Source organism: Coturnix japonica, chromosome 5, assembly GCF_001577835.2.
Source record: "Coturnix japonica isolate 7356 chromosome 5, Coturnix japonica 2.1, whole genome shotgun sequence".
In the NCBI taxonomy this organism is placed as follows: Eukaryota; Metazoa; Chordata; class Aves; order Galliformes; family Phasianidae; genus Coturnix; species Coturnix japonica.
The window spans coordinates 40,810,495-40,836,580 of record NC_029520.1 but is presented as its reverse complement, the minus strand read 5'-3'; the positions used below and the strand labels follow the sequence as shown (position 1 = coordinate 40,836,580).

Below are 26,086 nucleotides of genomic sequence, written 5' to 3'. Positions count from 1 at the left end.
CAAACCAAGACCTATAACTCTGGCAGAGAAAACCCCAGTACAGCCTAAACTGTATCTAAGCCTCATTCCATATTTAAGGTACTGTCAAGAAGATATCCAAATCCTTCAGAGAACAGTCTCATGGATTAATTACACACACAGTTTGAATGATTTTGAGTATCAGTTGAGTAAATCTTTCCATGTATTTGTAGCTGAAGAGTGAAAGAGTTTGCATAGGCATTATTTCCATAAAACTCTCACATGTCAGAAGACAAAAGGGCTTCAGCAATATATGACGGTGCAGTCTGTACCCACACTTGGGATTTGACTAACAAACATAATTCAGTTCAAAAAGTCTACTCCAACTGATATAATTACAGTGGTACAGGATTGCTTCATCTTTTGCATCTTGGCTGCATGCTTTTGTGGTCTCACATTCTTTATTTACTGATGCTATGCTTTCCCTAACTTGTGATGTCAAATATGTTTGTTGCATGCAAAATGTTACATGGGAAGTGACCAGCCTTGGCAGCCAGACCTTGTCTGACTTCCCTTCAGATTGCACATTCATCGCTGCTTAAATTAGCCAAACTCTTGAGCTGGACATAAAGCAAGAGATATTGCTTGTAATGGTGGTTTTATTGCAGTTTCAAAACAAAACAAAAATAAGACCCCAACCCAAACACCAGTTGTTCTTTTTTCTTTACTGGAACATAAGAGCTTGCTGGGCTACCACTGTAACAGGTAGGAACCTCAGTAAGCAGCATTCTGCTCAGGCATCTCTGAATGGTATCGCATTGGCCCTCACAGATAGATAGACCAACTCCCAGGCAACCTTTCAGTGCCTGTTTTCAGAATGTTTCTGAGATCTTGTGGCTGAATTCCCTCTTCTGTTCTTTCTACAAGATGCCAGAAACAGCCATGAATCTCAGTCAGTTTTCCTTCTTGATGAAACTGAAGTACTGCAGTATAAACTGCACAGGTTGATTGGGGAATAAGGGACTAATTGTGGGTGAGCACTGGGACTTTCACCATTGTCTGCTTCTTCAGTAAGATGGACTGCTGTCATGCAAGGCAACTGTGTGCTTTCTCTTCCTGGCCTCCTTTCAGCCCCTTTGCTGCCTTTTGCCACTATAAACAGGTAGGAAGCAGCACTAGATGGGGGAATCAGTTTTCTTTGGATTAAGGTCAAAATATTTTTGTCTACTTTTTGAGTTTGCTCTAATCTGATCAGTTCCCAGCTCCCTGCTCCTCTCTGTCGTAAAGGAGGGAATGGTAGAAGGTGAGAACAAATGGTTCTTTCTGGAGGGACTGATTCTCTCAACAGCAACACCTGATTTAGCTGGCTGTAAATGACAGTTTGATTTCCAGCTAGCACAGCTCAACCTGCGCTGTCACTGCACACAATGGGCCATTCAGAGAACAGGAGCTGGGCTCTAACAGCCACTAGAGGGGCCTCCCTTCTCTGGCCGGCTGAAAAGGAACTCGGCATAGTCTGTAGTTTTGTGTTGATGGGAGTTAGCTTATGTGGCTTGAATACAAAAACTAGAAGTGAGCTTTTATCCCTCAGTACTGACTTCGACTTGTTTGTCTTTTAAAAGCTGCTGGTTCAAAGTACTTCGGAGGTTTCCAGACAACAGCTGAGATTCTATAGTGTTTTACCCCAAGTCAGGCAAAAGATCAACCAGGAACAGGAGAAGCTTTGCTTCCCTCTACTGAATCCCTGGATGAGAAGTCATATCTGGCCCTTTTGTGAGTCTTGTGATACATGTGGCAAAGACCTGAGGAAATGGCATTCCACCAGGTTTTCATTCATTTCTCTCCAGCTCTGCTGATGAATAGTCCCAGTGCTGAGCAGCACCAGGGCCATCTCAAAGCCAGAGAAGCTGCAGCACAGTGTGTATAGGGGATTTTCATGCTCCCTTCTGCCTGTGGCCACATTCCGACAATGCCATGTTAGCACACTTATTCCAAATTGAACACCCATGGAATTTCAATATCTTATACCATGTGGCAATTGCATCTGGGTCCCTGAATTTGTTGGAAATAATAGGAGACAACGTATTAGAGGTTCCACCTCAACAAGGTTAACAAACCTGCTTTGACCTGCAGCGGGAGATGAGATGAAGATAGTTGTGACTGCTGGAGGGCTTGAGATCTCAATCAGCCCTCACCCCTTTAATTAGCATGAAGCTGCTCAGGAGTTGCAGCTTAAAGCATTGGGCCATAGAAAGTCACAGGAATAATCAGCCTGCAACTGATCAGGAATTGGGTAAACGCTGCCCTGGGGGCTTTGGGTGATCGCAGATTTGGCACTGCCTAAACTGGCTCTGCAGCATAAGCAGAAAATTATAAGGTATTTGGCAACATCAGGCAGCAAGATGCAGTACAGCGTCTCACCAAGCTGAAATGTATTTCTCACACGTTAAAGGGTTAAATTGAAAAAAAAACAAAACAACAAAACAACATCTCTTAAAAGGAGGGAGCTGACAGTTCTCTTTGCCCGGTGTTCCGGAGCCGCCCCGTCCGTCAGCGCCGCACAGCTCCGGGCACATCACCCACAGCGCTGCCCTGCATCTCAGCTCGGGGCTGCGGGCACGGCCGGGCCGCTGGGAGGGGATCGGATCAACGCTACCCCAGAGAGGGAGAGGAGAAGCGACAGAGCCCCGGGGCTGTGTGAGTGATGCCGGAGTGAGAAACAAAGACGGGAAAACGGTACTTGTGCGGTGAGCCCCTCAGTGGTGCAGGCGGGGATGTTCTTCACCCGAGCCCAAGCGAAGGAGCTGCAGAGCCCCGAGAAGGGAACGTAGGGCGCTGCTGCCGGCTGCTCCCTTCGGCAATCAGCAGGAACACACAGCTGCTGTCGAAACTAAGGAGTGAGTTCTTACAGACACTTCCAAGCGCTGATAAAGGCAGTCGCTTGGTTTTGCCGTGAAAACTTCTATTTACCGGAACTTTCCCCCCCCCCCCCCCCTCCCCGCAAGAGATGTTCACCTTTCTCCCGAACAACCATTGCAGGAGCTTTAAGAGAACTCTCTTTTCCGGAACGCAACAGCACCATCAGCACGGCCTCTGCCGTGCCCCGACTCAAACAGCTCTGCCCGCAGCCGGAGCGCCCGGCAGCCGCACCCCGCACGGAGCCGGGATCAGGCGCTGCGCCTTTACGGCGGCGGCGCGGCCCATGCGGGAGGTGGAGGCAGAGCTGCGGGCGGGGCGGCCGCTGCGGGTGTGTCCTGCGCTCGCCCACCCCTGTGCCGTGGGCTGGGCGGACGGGGAGGAGGGGACGGGCCGGAGGAGGAGGAGGAAGCGGAGGCGGCCGCGGGTAGCGGGCAAATGGGGAGCTGAGCGGCTGCAGCAGGACCGCGCAGCAGCAGCAGCGGCAGCGGGAGCAGCAGGAGCAGCCGGCGGCGGGTCCGTGCTGCCGGGGGTGCGCCGGGAGCGGGCGCGGGGCGCGCAGCGGGAGAGCGGAGCGGGCTGGGCTGGGCTGGGGCTGCGGGGCTGGCAGCGCGCTGCGCTGGGGCTGCGGCTCCCCGGCTCCCCGTGCAGCACCGCGCTGCGCCCCGTGAGGCCGGGCCTGCCGGGCTGCGGCCGGCTCAGCGCGGCGCGGGTCGCCGTCTGATTTCTTTCCTTTCTATGTTTCGTTTTTAAAGCCGTTGCTCCGCAGACGCCGAGCGCCAACAGCGGCCGGGCTGCCCCGGGCCGATCCGCCCCGCGAGCGGGCGCCCGCCGCCTCCCGGAGAGGCACCATGCAGACCTTCCTCAAGGGGAAGCGGGTGGGCTACTGGCTGAGCGAGAAGAAGATCAGGAAGCTCAATTTCCAGGCCTTCGCCGAGCTGTGCCGGTAAGGAGGCGGCGTGGCCTGCGCCCGCCCCGGCGTTCCGTGCGGGGTCCCCGCAGCCCGGCGGGCGGGGCCGGTGCCCGCGCGAGGCTCGTCCGGCCGCACCGGGGCTCACCTGGGCGGCGGGCGGGGTGCGCGGCGCCGCTGGGCGCCTGCAGAGCGCGGCGAGACTCGAGGCTGGTCGGGAATAACTTGCCTTCGTGTCGTGTTCGGTTACGTAAAGCAGCGTCTGAACCCAGAACGGGAACCCGGACTCGGAGGTGATGATGGAGCCGTGTCCGTGTTCTTTGCTCCCGAGGCGGTTTGATAGGCTGCCATTAGGTGTTATCGGTTTAGTTTAGATATTGTAAATGCACTGTATTGCACTGTCAACTTTATTGTTTAATTGTGAATGTAAACTTTATGTAAGTCCAGGGTCTCATGACACATGCAGGAGACTGAGTAACAGCTCCTTATTTCTTGCAGTTACCACTATTATGTTTAGAATACAGAATAAACTTTGATAGTGTTTGAACTTCGAAAGTACTGTACGTAATCCTTGTTCCTATAGCTCCTGCAGAGCCTGTTGAAGCCCTGCAGAACACATTTTATGAAACTTTAGGTATGCTTTATTGAAGTATGTCGTGCTGAAACCAGCAGTCCCTGTGTACCAATATCACTGCTGGCAGCACTGGCTGTAAGGAGGAAGGAGGCAGGGAAAAAAAAGGACAGAAAACTATTTAGAGAAAGCAGCAAGAAGCCCTTACCTCAGCTGGAGTTCTTGACATTCTCTATTTTGTGCTGTCAAACTTCAGCAGGACTACCACCATCTTTCAAAGTATAGGAACGGCCACGAGCTCTGCTTTAATTTCTGTTAAGATTTCACAGGCTTCTCAAGCAAAATACCTCCAGGTGAACGATGATGAGTTTTGTCTGTGTAAGAGATACTTCTGTTTATTTGTTTTGTGTAGCTCAAAACAAAATACACTTTAATAACTGCAAGGCACGTGTCGTATTCAGGGCTGATGTATGGAGTAGTTTGGTTCTCATTTCTGTTATTTGCCTCATTTTTCACTAGTTCACAAATGCCTCGCACTTGTCTTTCGTAACATAGATAAACAATTTCTCTGTACTGTATATACTTATGAGCTGTTCTTAATCCAGGTAGTGCTATGAAAATAGAGTTTTCTCTCTTGCTCTTCCATAATTTTGTAATGAAGATTAGGCTGCCTGCCTCCCCCTGTGCAAGTGAAGTTTGCTTTGAATAGCGTCAGCAGAGGTTGGATGGATACATCCATTCAGTCATGCCTTGATTATTTGTTCTTAGAAGACATATAGTGCTGGCCTGTTTGTAGAAGTGAGGTTTAAACATCAGTGCAGCTGCTGAAGGCAGTTGCTCGCAAGTCTTGGAGGCTCTGTTTTCCATCCTGGTAACTTTTATTGATACTGGTGGTAGGCTACGTTTGTTTAGGCAAAGACTCCAAGTGTTTAATGCATAATATCTGTTAGATTGCCTGTGTACTTCTATGATTCTGTTGCTGCAAGAAAAGTAGTGCCAAGCTCAACATACATCCTACCAGGAATATTGTGTACGGTAGGAAATAAGGCAGGCATACTCATTCCTGCACAGTGATTCATGTGTTAGAGTGGACTATGTGTCTGTCTGTCCACCTTATGTATTTTATGGTGGCTGTTACTTGGAATTTATTTCCCTGTTGCCTAGGGATATACTTTCTGGATGTCTAAAAAGTTCAGTTTTGTTTGTATGGTTTTGCAGCGAAGCCGTTATGTAACCCAGGGAAGTAACAGAAGACGCCTAATGAACTCCTGAAGCGTGCTGGTTTTAGACCTGGAGTATTGTTTGGATAAGAAAAATCTTAAATTCCTCGCTGCCTGCCAGTGCAGCCAGTACCGGTGTAAGGCATCGGTCCCATAGAGGGATCAGAGACAGGCATTGCCTGAGTCTTGCATTCACAAAATGTATCAAAGACTTTAAAGCTCCCTTGCACTGTGGTCCCCTCCCTGTGGCACAATGCAGTCCTGCCTTCAGGGATCACAGCAGCTTCTCAGCTGTAGACCAAGGAGGTGAGAACAGTGGCTGTGTGTATCTGCCTCCACATTCATAGCACAGACAGCTGTTCTCAAATTATGTTCCACTGCAACTCCGATGCTTCCACAGCCCCAGGGCTGTGCTCTGAGAGTGGCTGGATGGAGGACGTAGCCTTGCCTGTGAGAGGCCTGGTGGGGTCATGCCTTTGGTTCTGGTTTCTGCTTCCCACGTCAGTTTTCGGTTCCACCTGCTAACTGCTTTCTTCATGCCCATGCAGAAAGGATCCTATGTTCCATTGTGCACAGTGGTGTTGTTTCAGCAGGGAGCACTGTGCCCCTGTTGGCCTTGTCAGTATGAGGATGTTCCCTTATGAGCTACAGCATAGTACTGAGCTCCTGTATGTGGAGAAGAGCACTTAGTGCAGGCTTCTTATTGCCTCCTCCAATTTGTTACTCAGGAGATTATATTAAAGAAGCTGCGGTCAAGCTGACTTACACTTTTGTGTGAGCGCTGTTGGGTCACCATGCCTTGTATTGAGGTCAGCATCACCTGCGTGCTAGTGTATGTGCTGCATCTGTATGGCCAGGGCCTGCAGTGTGTGCTTTCCTTGGGGTCATGGTGTTGAGCTCCCTCAAGGTGTGGCTCAGGTACAGAGCTTTAGGTAACCACTGCTGGTAAAATATCAGTATTTGCTAAACATCTGTGATCCTGCTAAAGAGTCAGATAGGGTTTCTAGGAACTGCTAACTGATAAGAGAATAAGCCTATTTTCTGCCTGTAAAATATGCGTAGATGTACTTCCAGGCCTCTTTGGTGTTATGAGTCTCATTCATGTAATATACAGAAGGGCAGCAGTACAGAAAAGTGCCTCTATCAGCTCAAAAAATGAGTTGAGTGTGTTAGGCACCAGCTCAGATTAGCGAGGTGTGGCTGTTTACAAGTGGCTGTTGTCTCTCTAAAAGCCAATTCTAAATGCTGTTTCCTTGATGGTAGTTCTGCATGTCATCAGTTAATATTGCCTCTTTGGGAGTCATGAAGATACGAGGCAATAAGGTTATGGTTGTGTGAGTAAGTTACAATGATAAAAGGTGAAATACCCTAGAGGGAATAATTCAAAGTCATCCCATTATTCATAATCTCCTTCTCGGTTATAGTGGGTAAAAAACCATTAGCTAGTGCAACTCATAAGTTCGCATGGTAGTGTGGTAGCTTTTCCATGTAACTGTTTAGAAACTGTGTCATTTTATCCTTTTTTATAGCATGCAGAAAGTGTTGAGCAAAGGAATTGAAAAGTTGCCTGAGGCTGTAATTTGTCACGATGCATTCTGCAGTTTGACAGACAGCAAAACTATGCTTGTTCATCTTAATGTCCACTTTATTTATGGTCAGATTTTATTGCACTGTGTTTTTCCCACATGAGATTGAAAGCCCGAGAGCAACAATTTCTCAAGGAATCCTAGAAATTCTGAGAAGCAAATTCTGCCTATCAAACGGAGTAATGCAAGCAAAATAGTACAGAATATCTTATGGTGAACATTTGTTGCCTTGGTCTTGAGTGAGCAAGTCCAGTTATCATCCTTCCTTAAGAAATTGTCCATGATTGCATTCATTAACGCACATGAATGTAAGGCTGCTTGATCTGGTTTTAGTTCCTAGGTGCTACCTGCTGCTGAAATCTGCTCTGGAACTTGAGCACGACTTCTTGAGCCACTGTCTGCATCAGCTCAGTGGTTCCTGGTGTGCTTGTCTTTGTGCATGTATCTCCTGTTAGGGCATGTGTCACCTATGCTGAAGGCTGTGTGGCTATGACAAGTCACTGTGGTTTTTCTGCTTTTTATTTTGTTGCTTGGTTATGCTGAAACTATTTTGATGCAGTTACCAGATCAATCTGCTGAGCCAATGAATTTTCAAGCTGATGTATTTTTTCATACCAGAGCGTGAATGTGCCTAATTTAAGTTTTTGTGTGACATGCACTTGTTTAGTTAATCGGTGCCATAAATGGGTAAATACTTCGATCAGTACTGTAAGTCTCCATGGCTCACTTGTTCTCCTCTAGACTCTGTAATTTAGTCCCTTGTTTCTTGTGGTCTGTTCACAAGAACATAAGTGTGAGTTTTAAGGTACATTTAAGAATAATGCTGGTCTGGAGACTTTAATCTGTTTCTTTATTGACATTGAAGTATATGTCTATATACATATATATGTATGTGTGTGTATATATATATATATATATACACGTATGTAGAATTTAGGGGATTTCATTTTATCCCAGTTTGTCACAACCATCTAAATATAGCTTCTGTTGAATCTCTGGCTTGTGCCAGTTAACTTTTACATTTTATTTTACGGCTTTTAAGTCTGTGTGTGCATTGGTCAATAGCTCCCATTGTTGGTTGTGTTAGTCTGAAATGCTGTATAATGAGAAGTAACTGGGGCAGAATGGATCAGAAGTTTCCTTTGACATGAGCTCTAACAAAAAATTGCAACTATTGAAATGGTAGAAATGATAACAAGCCCTGAAAATGTGTTGAAGACAGTGGCAAAAAAGTTTTGAATTCCTTAGAGGAAAAGCTGCTCTATTTCTGAGCTCCTGCTCCTTCTTCCTATACCCTGTATATGTGCACACTTCGTATTCCAGAAGCAGGTGCACGTGTGTTTTCTTGATCTCCAGAAGCAATGTCTGACATGCATCCTTCTCATAAAAGCATCCCATGTTATGTGTGCAGAATTGTGCCATGGGAACGTGGAGCCTGGCCATGCAGCAGCTGAAGCAACTGCAACAATCACCACTTTCATGGTGACTGTTCCCCGATCTGACAATCATTTACCTTGCGTTAAGGAAGTCTGTGTCTTCCCTGCAGTACATCCCTGTACCACTGCCTGTTAGAGCTGATAGGCAGCAAGGAACAATACTAGCCTTGGTCAAGTGGCAGCTCTTTAGAGAAAGATCTGGATTCTGCTGCCCATCACAGACTGAATGCAAACTGACACCGCTGCCAAAAATGAAAGTCATGTTGGGGTACATAAGCTATAAGGTGGCCTGCCAGGCACGTAGCGTATCCACTCTGTGCGGTGCAGATAAGGCTGCTGCTCACTCTGCTTTTGGTCAGGAGCTCTGTGTTTCAGGGGAAAGGCAGGTCAGCTGGTATGTGACCAAAGGAAAGCAGTGGGAGGCAGCGGAGGTCTTGAAATTAGTGTTATTCAACATGAGGAACTGGATAAATCTTTGAATGCTTTAAGAAGCTGTTGTAGGGAAAAAACAAAAAAAAAAAAAACAAAACAGTAGTTCTGTGATTGTCTAGGTAGGGAGTGGATTTTGTTGCTCAAAGCTTCTAAGAATGGTTAGGCAGACGTGCCAGGAATGACATGGGGCTGTGGTCCCATTTGAAGGCAGAGTTGCTGACCTCTCCTGATATCAGTGCTGCTTTGTTCAATCTGTAGTAATTCAGAAAGTTCTTTGTGCTCATTAAATAGTCTGCAGTCCCTTTAATGCTTCAGGAGTCGTGTCTTGGGATGCCCAGGCACAGTCTAAAACACAAGCAGCTTTTTCAGATATGGGGACTCAATATGCGGGGGGTTTCAGAGCTGCCTGCTGGAAGTGTTTGCTCTGCCTCAGTGTACTACATCTGTGAAGCATCCATGATACTGGCCAGATAATGCGTTAATTATCTCAACATTTGACACCTTTTCATGAGGTGACATTCCTGAATATGTTCCAAGGAAACAGGGCATGTGAAAGACACTAAAATGAGTGTGATAATAGGTAATGTAAGCACCTGTACTGGGCATGTCTCTGCTGTAGTGTGTGGAACAAACGCTCTCCTGTATGGTTATCTTTGTTTTTTTTTCTTCTCATTTCTGAATTCAGTGTTCAGTCCTTGAAACAATGGTTTGTTTTGTACTGATGGAATTCAGCTCTCTTCAGAAGGAGTTGTGCTCTTTATGTGATCAAGGAGGAAACTGCTGATGTTCCCATGCTGTTCTAACACTGCATAAATGCTAGCTAGCATTCTGTTCCCTCTGCAGACAGAAATCACCACTGGAGGACAGCTGCATATTTTAAGAATGCCTTTCAAAATGATTGACTTTCATCTGAGGCAATCGTTTAGTTCCAAGTAAAACTTCTTTAGTTGTCCTTTTTCCTCCTAACTAGAGTGCTTGGGCTGGCTATCTTACCTGCGGTGTGATTGCCTCTGCTAAAAATGGTCACAGGATTCCTAGGAAGTCTGCTCCTTCCTGTAGTCAGGTTGTGGTGAATGACTGAGAGTTTACTGAGGTCACTCCAAGGGACCTGCTCTGTCCCAAGGGAGAAGTTCATGTTTCTGGGTTTAACTGTGCTTTTAGGAAAGCAATTAGCAGAACCAGGCACTGGACTTGGAAGCAAGCTGAGTGCATGTTGAGCTGTTTAATGTCATCTTCTTGGATGCTGGTTGGCAAAGGTTTATAATGCGTCTTGTTTTGTTGTGTCACTCACTGCTGAGTCATGCTTGCTTACTTGGAAGGGCTTGAAGTCTGTCCTTCCTCAAAAAGAACAGAATAATTTTCTTTCTTCATTGCACTCCTCACAGGCTTTTTTTTTTTTCCCTCCCTGCCAACAAGCCATTTTCAGCCTTTTTGCTCTGTAATGCCTCTGTTCTATGTATTCAGTTTGCGTCTCCGGGCATTGCCTTGTGAAACTGGTTTCTTCAGAGCGCAGCACACAAAATACTTGAAGGAGACATGTCTGTAGCAGAAGACAAAATGACAAACCTTGACCTTTGAAGCTGGGATGCTCCTGGCAGTTTTTCTGAAGGCTCATGTTTGCCCTGTTGTACTGCTTTTCTGCATGCTCTTTGACGGAATCTTTTCTGAATACTGGTTCTTGGAGAGACCTGGATTGCACTCTGCTTTAGCTGCGAGCAACACTGTTCTCCTTTTCTTTGGCTTCCTGTAATTCCTCCCTGCGATGTTAGGTATGGATAGCACGCACGCAGGAGGAAATAGTTCACAGGGTTCTGTAGGAACAAGGTGTCCCATGTTGTATGGTGTGGTGCTTAGTAAAGACTTTTGCTGCCTAGCCTTGATAAAGTTATCTGCGTATTGGGGTAACTGGTTAATAGCTGATAGAACAAATGATGGCTGGGGTGATTAATGGTGCTGGAAGGAAGTGATATCATACAGGTCCATTTGCGATGTGCCACTCCTTCCCCATCTGTGCTGGTGTGGCCTTCATTTCTCCCCGCCACTCCTAAATTACTTTAGTGGTTACGAGAACTGAGGTAATGACTAGGCTTATTTTTATCTTGTCAGCTAAGTTTCATTACAAGGGCGGAAAGTGTCATCATTTCATAGAATGGCTTGGGTTAGAAGGGACCTTAAAGCCCGCTCACTTTCAGCTGTGCACTGTGGGCTGGCTGCCACCCACCAGACCAGGCTGCCCAGTGCCCCATCCCATCTAGTCCTGAACATCTCCAGGGATGGGGCATCTGCAGCTGAGCATAGGGGGCCAATCCTCTCCCTTTCCCTGCAGCCACTTGGACTTTTGGGTTGCAAGCACACACTGCTGGCTCATGTTATATTCTTGGTACCCAGCACCGTAGATCCTTCTCCTCCTTTCTGCCCTCAATCCACTCCTCACTCAGCCTGTATGTGTGCTCAGGATGGCCCTGACCAGGTGCAGGACCTTTCGCTTGGACTTGAACTTCATGCGGTATAGGTGGGCTGTGAAGCATTGACTCTTTTAGCATTACACTACGTTCTAATGAGTCAAGTAGTGACCACCTAAATCCAATGGTATGTTAATTATTACACCTGTATTATGATGAAAATCTTGTAACTTCCTTGTAGTTTAAAAAAGCAAACATACAGCAGAACACCACAAAAATTAAATACAACTAAGCGTTGGCCTTTTGCTCCATCTGTGCCTTGTACAGCTGAATGTAGATATGGCATTCAGGTCTGACCTCAGCTATTCCATCATGTGACAAACCCTGTCTCATATCGAGGGCCTTGTCCCTCTGCCTGCCCTCACAGTGCCTGGCACCGCAGCCTGAAGCACTGGGGTTAGCAGAGGGTAATAGCATTGCAGCTCTGGTGTGGGCTGGTCCCTATCTTGTGATGTTTCCATCGCATATGACTTTGCGACTGGTGTCCTTTGTGAAACGGGCTGGGTGAACCACGTCATCAGAGACCCTCTGGAGTGACAGAGCTGTATGAAGCCTGGCATTTAGATGTGCTTGCTAGATGGAGGGTAGGAAGAGGAGGACAGAGGGAGCTTGTTTCTGAGGCTGCCTGTGGTGCAGCTCTTGTATTGCCAACAAAGAGGGAGCTTAATTCACATGAGTTGTCAATCTGGTGGTTTTCAAGTGCTGAAAGAAAACCTGGTTAAAAGTGCACATAAGTGTATGGGTGGGAGGAAAGCAAAAGAGAAACTAAGAAGGTCTGCTATTTTAATGAAAAGATGGTGGCCAAAAAAACCCCAATAGTACTTGTAGTTGTTGACCTGCCCTGTATCTGTCAGGAGAGGGGAGAAGTATTATTGTCAGCATGAAGGGCTGGAGCATCAGGCACCGTGCAAAGAGTCTGTGGTGAAAAAGTATAAAACAGAGCAGCACATTTTGTCACTCACAAAGTTTTTCTGATTCACAACTTCTGCTACCATTTAAAGTTGGTGGAGAGACAGAGTCCTTTGCTTCACCTTCAGCAGATCCTGGTTGTTTGGCCCGCAAGTAGGAGCTGAGGCTGCTGAAGGAAAACAGATGTGTTTGCAAGTGCATAGGTACTGGGTGGGGTTGTATTCTGATGTTAGGGTTTGACATCCTGCTGTTACTTTTCCTTCTATTCCAAGGAATGGATCAAAGTGTACGTTGCAGTGAATTTGAAGACAGTGGGGATTTTTGATGTTTTTCTTGGCCTCCATAGGACCAAAAATCTAGCATGCTTTGAAGGATAGAAAGTACAGACTTGTTGATAGTTAGAAGGTTCCATTTTCTTTTCCTTTCTTATTCTGGTACTGCTTTAGGCCCTCGGTTCTCAGAAGCTGAGATAATTTGTTCTTAATTTATATATATATTTTTTTCAGTTGAGTAGAGAGAATTTTTGGTCACAGACTTATCACCAAGCTTGAATTGGTTTTGTTTGTGGCTAACTGTGTTTCAAGAGCTCTAGCTAGTTCACCTTCTGCTTCCTTTGGTAATGCAGCATGATCATAGCTCTGCTCTTCATGTATGCTCTGAGGCAGCGATCTTCCACGCTCTTTGTTTCTAAGCAATTGACCAACTTGCTTGCAAATGTCACTTTACCTCAAGATAGAAGTGAATCAGAATTTTCCTTTGTGCATTAGTAACACTGGATCTTACTGTTGTCTGGTCAGCTGCTGTGCTTTAACTGTGAAACTTGTTGAGATGGGATGCGAGTGGTCCTGTGAGTCGGCGAAGAGTTTGCTCTTGGAAGTCCAAACTGATGCTGGAAGGAGCCAGGAGTGTTTGAATGGAAGAACAGAAGGCTGTTTGGGGAGTTTGTCTCTTTTGCTGAAGTAAAATAAACTTGTGTGTACAGTAGAGAATTTCTGGGTGCAGCTGTCACTTCTCCATGTACTGTGCAAACCACCAGCTTTTCTATAGTGAAACCTTCTTTCTCATTATTGCACTGTTGTGCTACTGTGTCGGGCAGTTTCCTGATCAGCACAGTACTGCATCTTAGCTCACAGTAGGTATTATCTGGGAGGGGGCTGGCACAGCATGTTTGTACTGTGATATGATCTCTTTGTTTTGAGTAATCTGTTAATATGTAATGCTTAATCCCATTCCTTTTTGTCAGCTTTTTCCTCCAGTATTGTTACAACAGTGATAATAGAGCTGTAGATCTAATTACAAGAGGTGACTGAAGAAAACCAATGTTTCGGGATGTTTCTTTTATGTCTCTGGCTATAAAGCACAGAAGCTCTGGCCACGTTGAAGGCAGAAGTCTGGGCAGGTTGGACATGAGTCTGATGGTCTTTGGCTGTTTGTATGTTAATAGAGAGTTCTGGGATTATCCTTTGCTCCTTGAGTTTCTCTTATTTTTCCTTCAGAGGATGAAAATGTCTGAAGAACCAGACAGCAAAGTTTTCTTCTTAAAAAATGGAATATAAATTGTTTCTAAAAGCACTGAACGTGGTTAGAGCATTTGCTACACTTGATGTGTATTATTCAGAACCATTCCTTTCCTTGTCTATCAGCTTTGGTACCAGTGGTCCGTGGCAAAGTGTGCTTCTTCCCTACCCCCTACTTCAAGTTACAGGAACTGCCATCAGCAGACTTAATTAAAATGCTTCTTTAGGCAGATATGCCCAAAAGCTCCTATTCCAGTTCTCCTGATCCCAGTGAGAGCTGAAGGAGTTTGCAGATCTTGGCCTAATCCAGCATCCCCTGAATCTCAGTAGTTGAATTCCCTGGGGACTGGATATACCTGCTGTTTCATTTCTTTTAAATTGAAAAGTGGGGAGTTAGGAACTAAAACAAGTTCTTACCGGTGGCACAAGTTCAGTGTGAAACCTGCAGTCAACAGCATGCGGACCTCTGCTGGTTTGTTCTTCCTTTGTTGCTGGAGAAATACTGAGAGCAGGTGCTTAAGGGTTGTAATGGCTCGATAATGGTAATTGAAGACCAATAATCTGAATTAGTTAGGTAGTAATTAAAACGTACTACTGTAGTGCTATTGGAAGTGTTTTGAATGCCTCCCTGACTCACAAATATCTCCTAGAATAATTTGAAAAGGTTTTGTAGGACCCTTTCTTGTAGCGACTGATAATTGGGTGTTAAAGCTCCCCCATAAGAACAGATTTTTAGCGTGCTTGTTGCTAATGGTGTAGTGAAAGCTTAACATGAAATGTTTATTTGTGCAAAATGCATGAAGTCCTTGTAAAATCTCCTTGTTCCATCTCATCTCCCTCTAAATCAAAGTAGATTCCTAATTTCCGGATACTAATTCAAACAAGGTGGAGCAGACTAGCAGCACTGCTGACATTACAGTGAAGGAAGGTCTGGGCTGGAAAATATTTTTAGTAAATATTATTTACTCTTTAAAGCAGTAATGTTTGTGTTGGAGTGTTTTCAGCAGCCAGTTTGGCTTCAAGGAAATAGTTGTTGGAGCTGTCCTTAAGAAAACGGGAATGAAAGTTCCTCTTTGGACCTCCTTTTGAAGAAATAAGAACTATTATAGGGTTAACCCCTCCACCCCCATCTTCTGTATGTCTTCAAATGCAAAAATTCTTTCCCTGGCTTTTTTTCCTTCCTCCCAACAGCTTCAGGAAATGAAATTGTTTATTCAAACCATCTCATGTCTGTGCTGGATGGCTACCTTAGCTCAGGAGCTCACAGACGTTCCTGTGAGGCAAATCCCCACAACCTGAGAGGTGGCTCTTTTCCTGCTGTACTGTATGTGTATGGTTTGACTGCCAGAGGGCTTTGAAACATGCCGCCCAGACAGCTTTGAAATATGAAGTCTGACTTTACATAGATGAGCTGCAAGCAATTGAAATATTTGAATTCACTCAAATCCAAGAGAGACAAGAGAAGAGTTTCTTGAACTGAGCATTGGTCTTGCAGTCACCACAGGGTTTATCTCTGAACTACACTTAATTGTATCTCAGGCTAGTAAGAGGTTTTCCCCATATGTACTTTTTCCACCTGTCAAATGAAGTTATAGTAAAAACCTATCACAGCGTAGATGTGTGGATGAACCGGTAGCAATTTGCTATGGAATTGTTAGGTCTCAAAGGAGATTTAAAGTATTTCTTCCTTTGTCTTGATATTTACTAGCAGCTCTTCATTCGTTTCTATCTGCTCCAAAGCACCATTTGAAATAAAAAAAACCTGAGGCATTAAAATTTGACAATTCTCATTGATGACTTTTATAGAAGCAGCCTTGCACGTAGTTATTAGGGATTCCATCATGCTTTTAAAATTTTAGCTCTTAATTTTTCTTATGTCTCAAACCTTTTTAACTAGTAAATGCTTGTAGTTCACCATTTACATGTTAAGTGATCACCCGGATTTTGCCAAGTCAAGCTTTAGTCATCTTGCACCGACTTTCCTAACCAAGTCACTTTAGTATATGGTGAAAATGAAGCACTTTGAAAGCAGAGAGGAGTTGTGAGGCCACATATCAATCCTTTTCCCCAGACAGTAGGAGTGCTGAGGGCTGTTCTCATGCTGGACTTGTTCTACCCGGATAAAAGAAGGTTCTGGAGGGGGCCTCATTACAGCCTTCCAGTCCTTGAGGGGAGCTTATAAGGAGGATGGAAAATGTGTTTTCACTGTTAGACCATGGAAGAAGTCAAAGGAAAATAGTTTTAAACTAAAAGAGAGGAGATTTGAGATGCTGGGGGGGAAATTTTTCCCTTAGAGGGGAGGGTAGTGGGGCACTGGCATAGCTGCCCCGAGAAACTGTGGTGCCCCATTCCTGGAGGCACTCAATGCCACGTTGGATGGGGCCCTGGGCAGCCTGAGTTCATGGGGGGGGGAACCAACCCACAGCAGGGGGTGGGAACTGGGTGGGCTTTGATATCCTTTCCAACCCAAAGCCATTTTTCCTTGTGGGGATACCTGAGTTTCTAGAAGGTCTCCTTAACCCTGTGAATGCAGCATGCAGCTGTTGTTTTCCAAGCATTCACAGCACCTCATGAGACACAGGAAGAAATGAAAGCTCTGACAGCTATCAGTGATTGTGAGCCCAACACTAAATCTGCTCAAGCTAACAGGAGTTAATTTACATGACAAAATGATTATCAAACACAGGAAGTTTGGGGGGAAGAAAAGCCCTCTCATAAAGTATGAGTCTTTAATAGCACTTTATCTTAAAAAGGTGTTGTGTAACTTATTCATCTCACTGCAAACTGGGAAAAAAAAAAAAAAATGCTTCTCAGAAGTGATTCATTTTCTTTCACATCTCCAGGGTTGTTTTCAGCGGCTCATTCTTCAGGAAGTTTCTTTTTCTTTGTGTTTATTATACACAGTTTTACTTGAAATAAACATCTGAAAGACTGGAATGATAGGCTGAAGCTTTTATTGGATGGTAGCAGCCTGGTTTTGTGCTTATTTCAAAATGAAAAGATGAGGTGCCTGGCAGCCTTTTTTTCTAGAGGAACTACTGTTCAGCATTGTACCGAGAAACTATTTTTTTTCCCATCTAAACGAAGCTCAGAATCTCCTAGGAGATTTGAAGACTGCATATTTATTGTTTCAGAAATAGAATAGTTTGTTACATCTTCAAAAGTGGTGCCTGAGCAGTAAGATGGCGTCTCTGGGAAGGGACTGGCAGGCAGCACCAGGAGCAGGCCAGAGCTGGCAGGGACCTATGAGTGGCCCAGCTGGATGCTCCCAGGTGGAAGCAAGGGAGGTTATGCATTTGCTTTAGGTATAGCTTGGTATTTTAATGTGGGCTCAGCTTTACATGTGCTATCTCATCTACAGGACTGAAACCAGTTTCCAGACGGACAGACGCCTGCTTTAGAACAGGGCTCTGTAGCTTCTGTTGTTTGGTAGTGTCGGTTCTTGGGAAATCTGTTAAGCTAGTTAGTCAAAAATACCTTAGAAAACCTTTGTGTGGTATCACTACTGGAAAGTACCTGTCATCTGTGGCATGTTTATGTAAGGTGGTGTGTGGCAAGTGGAAGAGTCGATAGATATAATACCACTGCTACTAAGATTTTAATGTGTGTGTGGGAGGAGCAGTTTCCTAGCAGGCTCTTTTCCAGGCAACTCTGGTTAATCTCTCTGTACAGGTATTAGATGATTTGCAGTTATTTTGCTTTCACTGTCATGGAATCAACAACAGAGAAAGATTGCCCTTATCCCAGAATAAAGCAGCGCAGCACTGGCATGGCTCTGCTTGACTGGCTGTTCTGATAAGGAACTGCAGTGAGAGATGGCAAAAATCAGAGGATTTAGCATTTAGTTCTGCCTCATGGAAGCTGTTTGCTTCCTGTGGAATCCGAGCCTGCAGTGTTAATCCTAAAGCTGCAGACCTGTGCCGTACATCTCAGGATAGCACCCTAAGGAAGAGCTTACACAGCAACTCTGCAAAACCAGAGTGAGAAACAGTAGCACTGAGTGAGGTGTCTGTAAAACATCATCCATGACTTCTGTTGCCTGTGTTCTCCTAGCACGTTCACCATCAGTGCGGGGGTCTGGTGCTTGGCAGAGTCTGTTCCATACCTGCTGCTAGAGAAGAGTCAGGGCTGGGTATAAGGCACAGCACGAGGGTTGTATTGCTGCAGATGGGTAAAGGCACTAGATAATGCTTTGAGGAAATCCTAGTGCCCAGGCAGTGGAGGGAGAAAAAGAAGCAAGAAGAAATTTGTTCTCTAATATTGTACTCTCTGTGTAGTTCTGTCTCTTGTGCAAAGGTAGTTGTAATGGCAAGCTGAGCACACACGTTGTGTTCAGAAGCGCCTGTGTGTAGTTTGTTGGGGCAGGGTGCAAGGCTGTGTGAGTTACAGCCTTAGTTACAGTGAAACACTTTGCTGACAAATGTTTGGAGGAGAAAAATAATAATCTGTTTTTAACACTATCAAAGCCTTGGGTGGGTTTGTTTGTTTGTTTACGTAAGGTTTTATTCAGGCCTTCTCAGTCATAGCCTTAAATGGCCAAAAATACAGCTCTAGGCTTTTCTTTCATTTCCCAATTGTTTGTGTTCAGGCTCTTTTTTTTTTCTTGGGCAAGAGAGAGAAGTAATTACTCACCAGAAAAAGTCTGTTTGAAAAATCCTGGTCATGATCCTGGCGTTTTTAGAGGGGGAGCATCACAGTGAAAAAACAGTGCGAGAAAGTCACGAAGAAATGGACTGTTCAGTTTTTGTTGCTGTTAACTGTCATGACTTCTTTTTTTGAGGAAGGAGAAGGTTTTGAAGAGGAACCTTTCTTTTGAAAGAGAATAATTTCTGCTTTTCAGATTGGGTCTATACACCTTGCAGCTTTCTGTGGCGTCTTGGCATTGTGCTGGCTGAGTACAAAGCCGTGCAGGTCCAAGGGGCAGAGAGCATCAGCCCCACACCCTTGTGCTGTCAGCAGGCAAACTGAGCATTAAGTGAAGCTGAGTGTGGAGTGACTTTGTCCTTGTGAAACACAGCTGGCTGGAGGGCTGACATACAAGGGGCCATGATAGTGTGCTGGCTGGGAAAAAGGCTGCTGCAGGTAGATGTGCTGGTGGAGTATAAGAGCAGACATCCAAGCGGGGATTTTCTTTTGCCTTCAAAAACAGGAATTCTTGAAAACACTCTGACCAAACAATGTTTTTATTTGCTAAGAGATTGAGAGGTACATGTATGCATTTTTCTCTGTAAAGAAGTCCTAATCTTATGTGGCTCAGTTGTACTACGTAGCTGTTACTTGATTTATCTGAAGTGAGAGCAAATGGGATGAATGAAAATCACTTTGCTTAGTGGGTGTAGTTCTTCAAGGACCTACCAAAGACATTTTCAACATTTCCTGAAGATACTGTGTGACGTGAACTTTATTTTCCATATAATGGTTCTTCAAGTCCTTGTGCACATTTCAGAATCACAGCAATTTGAAACCTTTCCACTAGTTCCTTTCTTCTGTGCTGACTGTATTTCCAGTTAACCTGTGAAGTACTTCTGGAGATCTGTGAGCTGGATCCTGTGTCAAACATCCAGGCCCTAATAAGAGAAGCTGGGCAGTTAGCTGTGCGTACATGATGATGACATGTAGAAACCAACCAGCAGGAGGAGGGTGAACATTGCTTTCTCCTTGCCTTGTGTTGCACAGTCACCTCTTGTCTTGAAATCTCACTGTGTGGTATAGCATCATTGTTGGAGTTCCTTATCTTTCATGTCTACAAGCAAAAGAAGTGAGCAACAGAAAATGAATACGCTTGTCCAAGGGAAATTTGTTCTGTGATCCTATTTAATCAAACATGTAATCAACATTTAATCAGCAACTTGCATTTTTCCTTCTAATTAGTTGCTGCCATTTGTTGGGATTGAAGAGTGAGTTTCAGGGCGGAGCTGGACAGAAATAACCCAAAGGAAAACAACTGGCTGTTCTGTGCCTTTGTGTTTGCCTATGCAGCTCCTGCTCAGAAGAGGCTGCATCAGCTGTTGGTGTCTGCCTCCTTTGCAATGAGAAGGACAATAGTAATTTGGTGGATTAGAATAGAAATTTATATATATGTACATATATATATAAAATTATTATTTTTGAAAGAGGTTTTGATTCTTAAACTCATTGGCATGTTGTAATGGCACCAGCATTGCAATGGCAGATACTGGGGAGCCCAGATAATTCCATAGAGGGAAACATATGTGAAAGATGCCATTGAACTGCTGGCCTCAGGCTGTTCTTCTGAAAGAGTGAATGAGAGTGTGAGTAACAGAGCTCCTGCAGGGTTTTGCTTGTTGGGGCAGCTTCTGGAAAACCTGGGGAGGCCCAAGGCATTGCCTTACTCTCAGCTGTGCAGGGCTCCCAACAGGGCCAGGACTGGGCTGCAGTGAAGTCCAACTGGAACAGGTAATAGCATTCCGGAGGTTAAAAAACATATATATATAAAACAAACAAACAAACAAAAAACCTCAACAAGGGCACGATTAATTAAAGTTCTGTATGTATGTTTTGTGTGGGACAGATCAACAGCAAGAAGTTCTATGGAAAGAGAGAGGTGTGGGGATGCGTGGTATGAGCAGTGTCTCTGAGCCCAAGGAATGGTGCTGAAGGTCACCTGCTGGTAGAAGGGCTGAAGCTGGCTGAGAGGAATGGCTTGGTTCAGCAAGAAGAATGCTCTAAATTTCTTGTAAGCAAGCAGGATTTCTGTTGAAGACCTTCCTTACTCTATAATGCATTTTTGCATGGTGGGTGGATATGCATTTTGTCTAACAGCTTGCATTGCAAACAGGTAGTAGCTGTTCTTTGAGACTGAAGCAGATGAGAAAATGGGTGTTCTGGCAGAACTATGCATATGCTGCTGCTCAAAGCAAGAAGCCCGTGGACTGAAAGAAATAGGGAGAACTTTAATCTTACTATAGCAACAAAGTTCAGTGTAATCTAAAGCAGATAAAATGTCTGACAAAATAGATGCATATGCAGCATCCACACAGATGTGCATTTCTGAAGTGGTTCAGACACCGCGATGGAATTTTCTCCAGCTGGGGTGGAGGTTTCTTGGAGATCCTGTTCTGTCTTTTTCAGGTGCAGAAACTATCTTGAGTGATGGAGGCTTTGTTTTAATGTCTCATCTCTGCTCCAGCCTCAGATTTACTCTCTCTGACTTAAACTGTTCTGTACAGAAGGATCCTATATCCCTCACTGCACAAAGCTTGTGGTAAATTTCTGTGAATCCTCCTGATTATACTGCCTTGATACTAAAACGTTGAGGGCAGTATGTTGTTCCATATGTTGGATTTCTTTCTGCTGTCTAGCAATACTAGCAGAAAACTATTTTTCCCTCCTGAGGGAAAAAGCTATTTATTCCCACATCAGCCATTAGTAATACTCTATATGCAATATAATTAAAATAATTCCTTAACTATCTCTCAGTTTAGATCCTTTTTCCTTACAAGAAGCATCATATTCAATTACTGTATGTTGCTCACATTTTGATTTCCAGAATCATGTGTAATTTGTGTAGAGCACCAAGATGATTTTCTGCAGCACTGTCAAATGCTCCATCCTCTTTCTTCTCAGGGAATTTGGCTGCATGTCAATAAACAGAATGTTTTAAACAGTGTGGTCATCACTTCTTGGAAGCCAAACTTTCGTTTTATTGCAGGCCTTCCTAATGAAGCTTCCAAATACAGTAAAATCATTTCTGTGATCTATGTTGATGTAAACTCAATCAGAGGAGTACGTTGCAGGGGAAGGAAATTCCATGTATTGGTACTGGCATCTGAATATGTTGAAGTGGAGAAAAGCAATCCGGTTTGCTTTTAATTTGTACCATGGGCTTTCTGCTGAACACCTTTTTCTTCTCATAAAGGGAACTAGACAGCAGGATTGCACTTTCCGCATTCCAGTTGGATTTCTGTCTGCTGATGACATGGTTCCTACAGTATTCAGAGGGTGCAGGATGGGGGATGGTGCACAGCAAATAAGGGTGAACCCCGGTTTCATATAATACTGAACTTGTGGAACTGTTTTTTAGCCAGTTATTAATTTTTTGCTTAAATACTTTTCTTTAAAATAGTAGCTGCTTTCAGAAATAGCCCAAACAGAAGGCTCAAGTATGAAATGCATGTCAAAGGCAGCAAGCAAACCAGGAACTGAATGGGTGAGTTATTTGAGTCTAAACAGGTGCTGAGTCTAAACAGGTGCTGAGCTAAGAGTGGAAAGACTTCTAGGAACATTTCTTGCATTCATCATTTTCTGTAGGCCCTCTCCCTTGATATCCAGATGTTCATCAGGTGAGAAGCCAGTTTGGTATCAGTGACGGTAACTTCTGGGTGGAGAGTCCTCTCGTCAGCTATAGCTGAGTCAATGCCTATCTCTGGTTCCATACGTGAAGAAGAAAGGTGGTCACTTGATGAACGTAAGAGATGAGGAATCACAAGTACTCTCAGAGCTAATGGCGCTTGAGGAAGATCTGACTTGCAGTGTGCTAAAACATTGGGGCCATCCGTTGTGCAAAAACAAAAAGAAGTTGCAATCGGGTTTCTGTGGTGAGCAGACGTGCTAACTTAACTGTCATGTTTGTATGACAAAGTTTTGCATGCAGGAAAAAGCCCCAGGCACCTATATATCTTACTTGAAGCCTTGCTGGAAATGAATAAACGTATTTTTGCGTGGCAGGTTGCTGAGTTTAAATAAATCTCTAATATCTGCCAAAAATACCCAGTCTCTTTCAGAGTTCTGAGTGGAAAAAAGCTTGCATTACACCTTTCTCATGTATGTCTCAGTGCATGTCTGGTCTCTGTAAAACTGCAGAAGGTTTATTCAAGGCTGTTTGCCAGCATCTTCAGAAGCTGCAGTGGAAGTTCAGCGTTGGATTTCAGGATTAATGGAATAAAAGCTGTTTCAGTATGAAAGCTTGCCTGGCAGAGACATGTCCATTGCTCAGTGCCCTGTGTTCGTAGCAGGGTGGGGATGCATTTGTTCTCCCATGTGGTATGTAGGGCCAGCCGGGTCTGGTCTTGCTATCCGTGCTGGGCTGACTGTATGGAGAGCATGGGAAGCTGCTTGGAATGCAAGCTCCAGGCCCAAATTTCTGGAAGGCTAACAGGCTTCTTTTGTTCGGGTAGGAGTTAAGAATCCAGATAAGACTTGTGGAAGCAAGCAGGTAGCAGTAGTTTGCTGGAGAGGTGGAGAATGGAATAGAAAGAGCTGTGTGGAAGCAGCCCCTTCTGGCTCATTTACGTCTGCTCTAAGTACCTTCTTTTTTACCTTGTTTTTTAAGAAACTCAGCAGTTCTTTGCCTTGATTAGTGTGTGAGAATTTAACAGACATTCTTGTATGGGGTTTTTAAGTTTGGTTTGCTGTGTATTACATGTTTTGTAGACAGACATTGTAAGAAGGAGATTTCCACACCTCACACCTGGATGCTCTTAATTCAGAGGATTATGGCAAAAATTCATCTTCAAGTGCTGCACTATTAGAAAAAGTGCCTCCAACTGATGTTAATAGGCTGAGCATCAACTCTGTGGGAGAGCCATAAGCTCTCTGCAAACCTTTCAGGGGCTCGATTGAGAGACACTGTGGTTGTGGATGGGCTTTGCTGTTGGGGCTGATTGGTGTAACAGTAGTAGCTCTCTGGGTTGATAGAGTTGGATGCTTTTCAGATGTGCTGCCCAGGGGGATTCTGCTCTAGGTAAGATAAACTGTGGATAATGGTTCTAGTAAATGAGTGTTCCTAATGCAGTTTGTTTTCCTGGATGTGTTTGCTAGGTAGCTGTGTGCAGGCTCCCATGGTAAGGTTGTTAAAGATGACTGCAGTAGATGCCTAGAACTGAGAGAAGCCCTGCGAGGGTCAGACTCCTGGCAGACAATTAGCAGATGCTTTCAGAAAGTCAGGGGAAAGACAGATGGGGCAGTCAGAATTATTATGTGACAATGGTGCATAAGTTGAAAACTGTTAATGAAACAACTTTGTGGGTGTCTTCATGTGTGTTATGATTGTGTAGTGTCCATATGCAAGGAAGAATGCATGCTGTCTCTATTTAAACCTTATCTTGCCTTATAAAAGCCTCGGAAGCCTTGAGTGTATTTGTTAACCAAAACATGGAAGACAACTGTTTTAATAAAGAGACGTTGACAGCTGTTAAAATTCTCAGAGAAAGCTGCTTATAAAATATGTATGCAGGTTTTACCAGCCTTGGTGTACACGAGTTAAAAATTAAAAACTATATTGAAAAGAAAGTCATTTTATGTTGCGTCACACTGAATAGTGAGGCAGAAGCCTTAAGGAAAGCGCATGAGCATAAAGTTAGAAAGAATAGAAAGAACCATGCAAATATAGGAATTCTAGCTATCACTGGTGGCAGGATTGCTGACTCTTTCTATAAATTTAGTGCTCTTTGTTTCACCTTACAGTTTGTGACTGACCATCCTACCTTGTTCACTTTCTTAGAACGGCATTGTTCTGTCAATCCTTTTAAATCTCATTTTACACAGTGGCGTAGAGGTACATTGTGCTTTTCCAGCACATCGTGTGTGCTTTTACTTGCAAGGAAAAATGTGATGGAACAAGTTTCTCAGAGTGGCCAGTGAGGGAGCATTTTAGTGATCTGTGTTGTTTGGGATATACAGACCCATTGCTTTGAGTGCTGGCAAGGCCTTGGTGAAGTTAAATGTAGAAGGTGAACTCCTGTCATTTGAAAAACTGAAAAATCACCTGTGTATTGAATCCTCAGCTGCTGCAAATGAGAAATGGCAGGACCATTTACCATTAGCTTTCAGTCTAGAGCAGTTCTAGCAGTGTTACCCCGACCTGACACTGATGAAGCCTTCATCAGGTTGATGCGAGTCTTCCTTTTGGTTTTAGTGAAGGTGTCTTTTCGTGGCGAGCCTTTTAGAACAGTTTTAGTTACTTCTGTTGTACTAGGAAAGTTGAGGAGACACTAATGGCTGTCTTCCTACTCCAGTATAATAGCTGTTAAGGAGTTTGAAATAGTTTTTCCTGCATTTTGACAGTATCTGGAAATTCAGATGTAAACAAATCACCTTTCGGCTAACACACCTTTTTGCCCGTAGAAGAATGGAAAATAAACACTGTGTCTGTACTCAGTAGCGATATTGTCTTCTGCCTTGGGATTCTATCTACTCTTCCCGTGGCTCTTTCAGTCATCACAGGTGCCTTGTGATCTTAGAAAGACTATTGAAAGGGATGGGTCAAGTGTTTGCTTTTTGCAGAGGGTCACATTAACACTAGGGTGACTGGGATCATGGGGAGACAAAGGGAGCCTGGCACAGGGAGGACATACGTGCTTTTTGCAGCACTTAAAGAGGCAGGCAGTTTATTGAAGCCAAAGGGTGGTGCTGGAACAACTTAGTGTGCAAATCTGGAGGACTGTGACCTTTGGGGAACTATATCTTGTAATGGAAGATACAGTGCCAAGGCAGCTTGGTTTGAAGATGATTTTTAATAAGTTTATGAGAGAGCATGTGGTGTGGCTGCTTGCCATGGGTGGAAACTCAATCTGATAAGGTCTGAAGGTCTCACTGATGTTGTGTGCCTATGGTTGAAAGCTAAACCCTGCGTAATTGCTCATAATTGCCACCAGGTACTAAATATGCCTTTGAATGTCTGGTAGGATGAATAGGTCATTGTCTTAAGTCATTTTTCTGCGCAGCTGTTAATCGTTCCTTCTTCCCGTGATTGCGCCTCTTTCTTTTTTTTTTCCCCCTCTTTATTACTGTGGTTTTGTGCCCCGCCTGGGAAAACAGTGAGTATGGACTCACAGAACCCGAGATCACTAAGTTCCAAGAACGTCGTGTAGAGATCAGCACCACTGGAGTGTCTCAAATGTCTAGTTTAAAAAGATGATAGAAGAAAACAGATCCTTTTGAGTTTGTATTACTGGAATATAGACTTAACATTTAGTGACTTCAGGTAGTTTATTCCCTTTCACACCTTTCAGAGTGTCTGGTTTCTTTCTTTTGTGGCTTTCTCCTCCTTCAGTTCCAACCATTGAAGTCTTGATGTTGGATACTACAGTTTGTCATTGGTCTGGCAGGATGGCAGGTTAGAGGGCTTCTAGCTGGCTCTTTTCTGGGAGGTGCTTGTGTTGTGGTGGGAATTAAAGGTGTGTGGAAGCATTCTGGTGCCTCAGGTAAA

At 44.4% G+C, this 26,086-nt stretch overlaps 1 protein-coding gene across 2 annotated transcripts in view; it reads left to right on the top strand.

Moving 5' to 3' along the window:
- Positions 1-3,298: 3,298 nt before the first annotated feature.
- ITPK1 (inositol-tetrakisphosphate 1-kinase) overlaps positions 3,299-26,086 on the top strand; it is a 118,685-nt gene continuing 95,897 nt past the window's right edge. Inside the window, exons 1-2 of one of the 2 annotated variants that reach the window (XM_015865245.1) lie at positions 3,299-3,390; positions 3,630-3,820. In XM_015865245.1, the coding sequence (XP_015720731.1) occupies positions 3,726-3,820 (95 nt within the window). In that variant the 5' untranslated portion in view covers positions 3,299-3,390; positions 3,630-3,725. Of the gene's footprint in view, positions 3,391-3,629; positions 3,821-26,086 lie in introns of those variants that run through there. The other variant, XM_032444851.1, reaches the window with a different exon arrangement.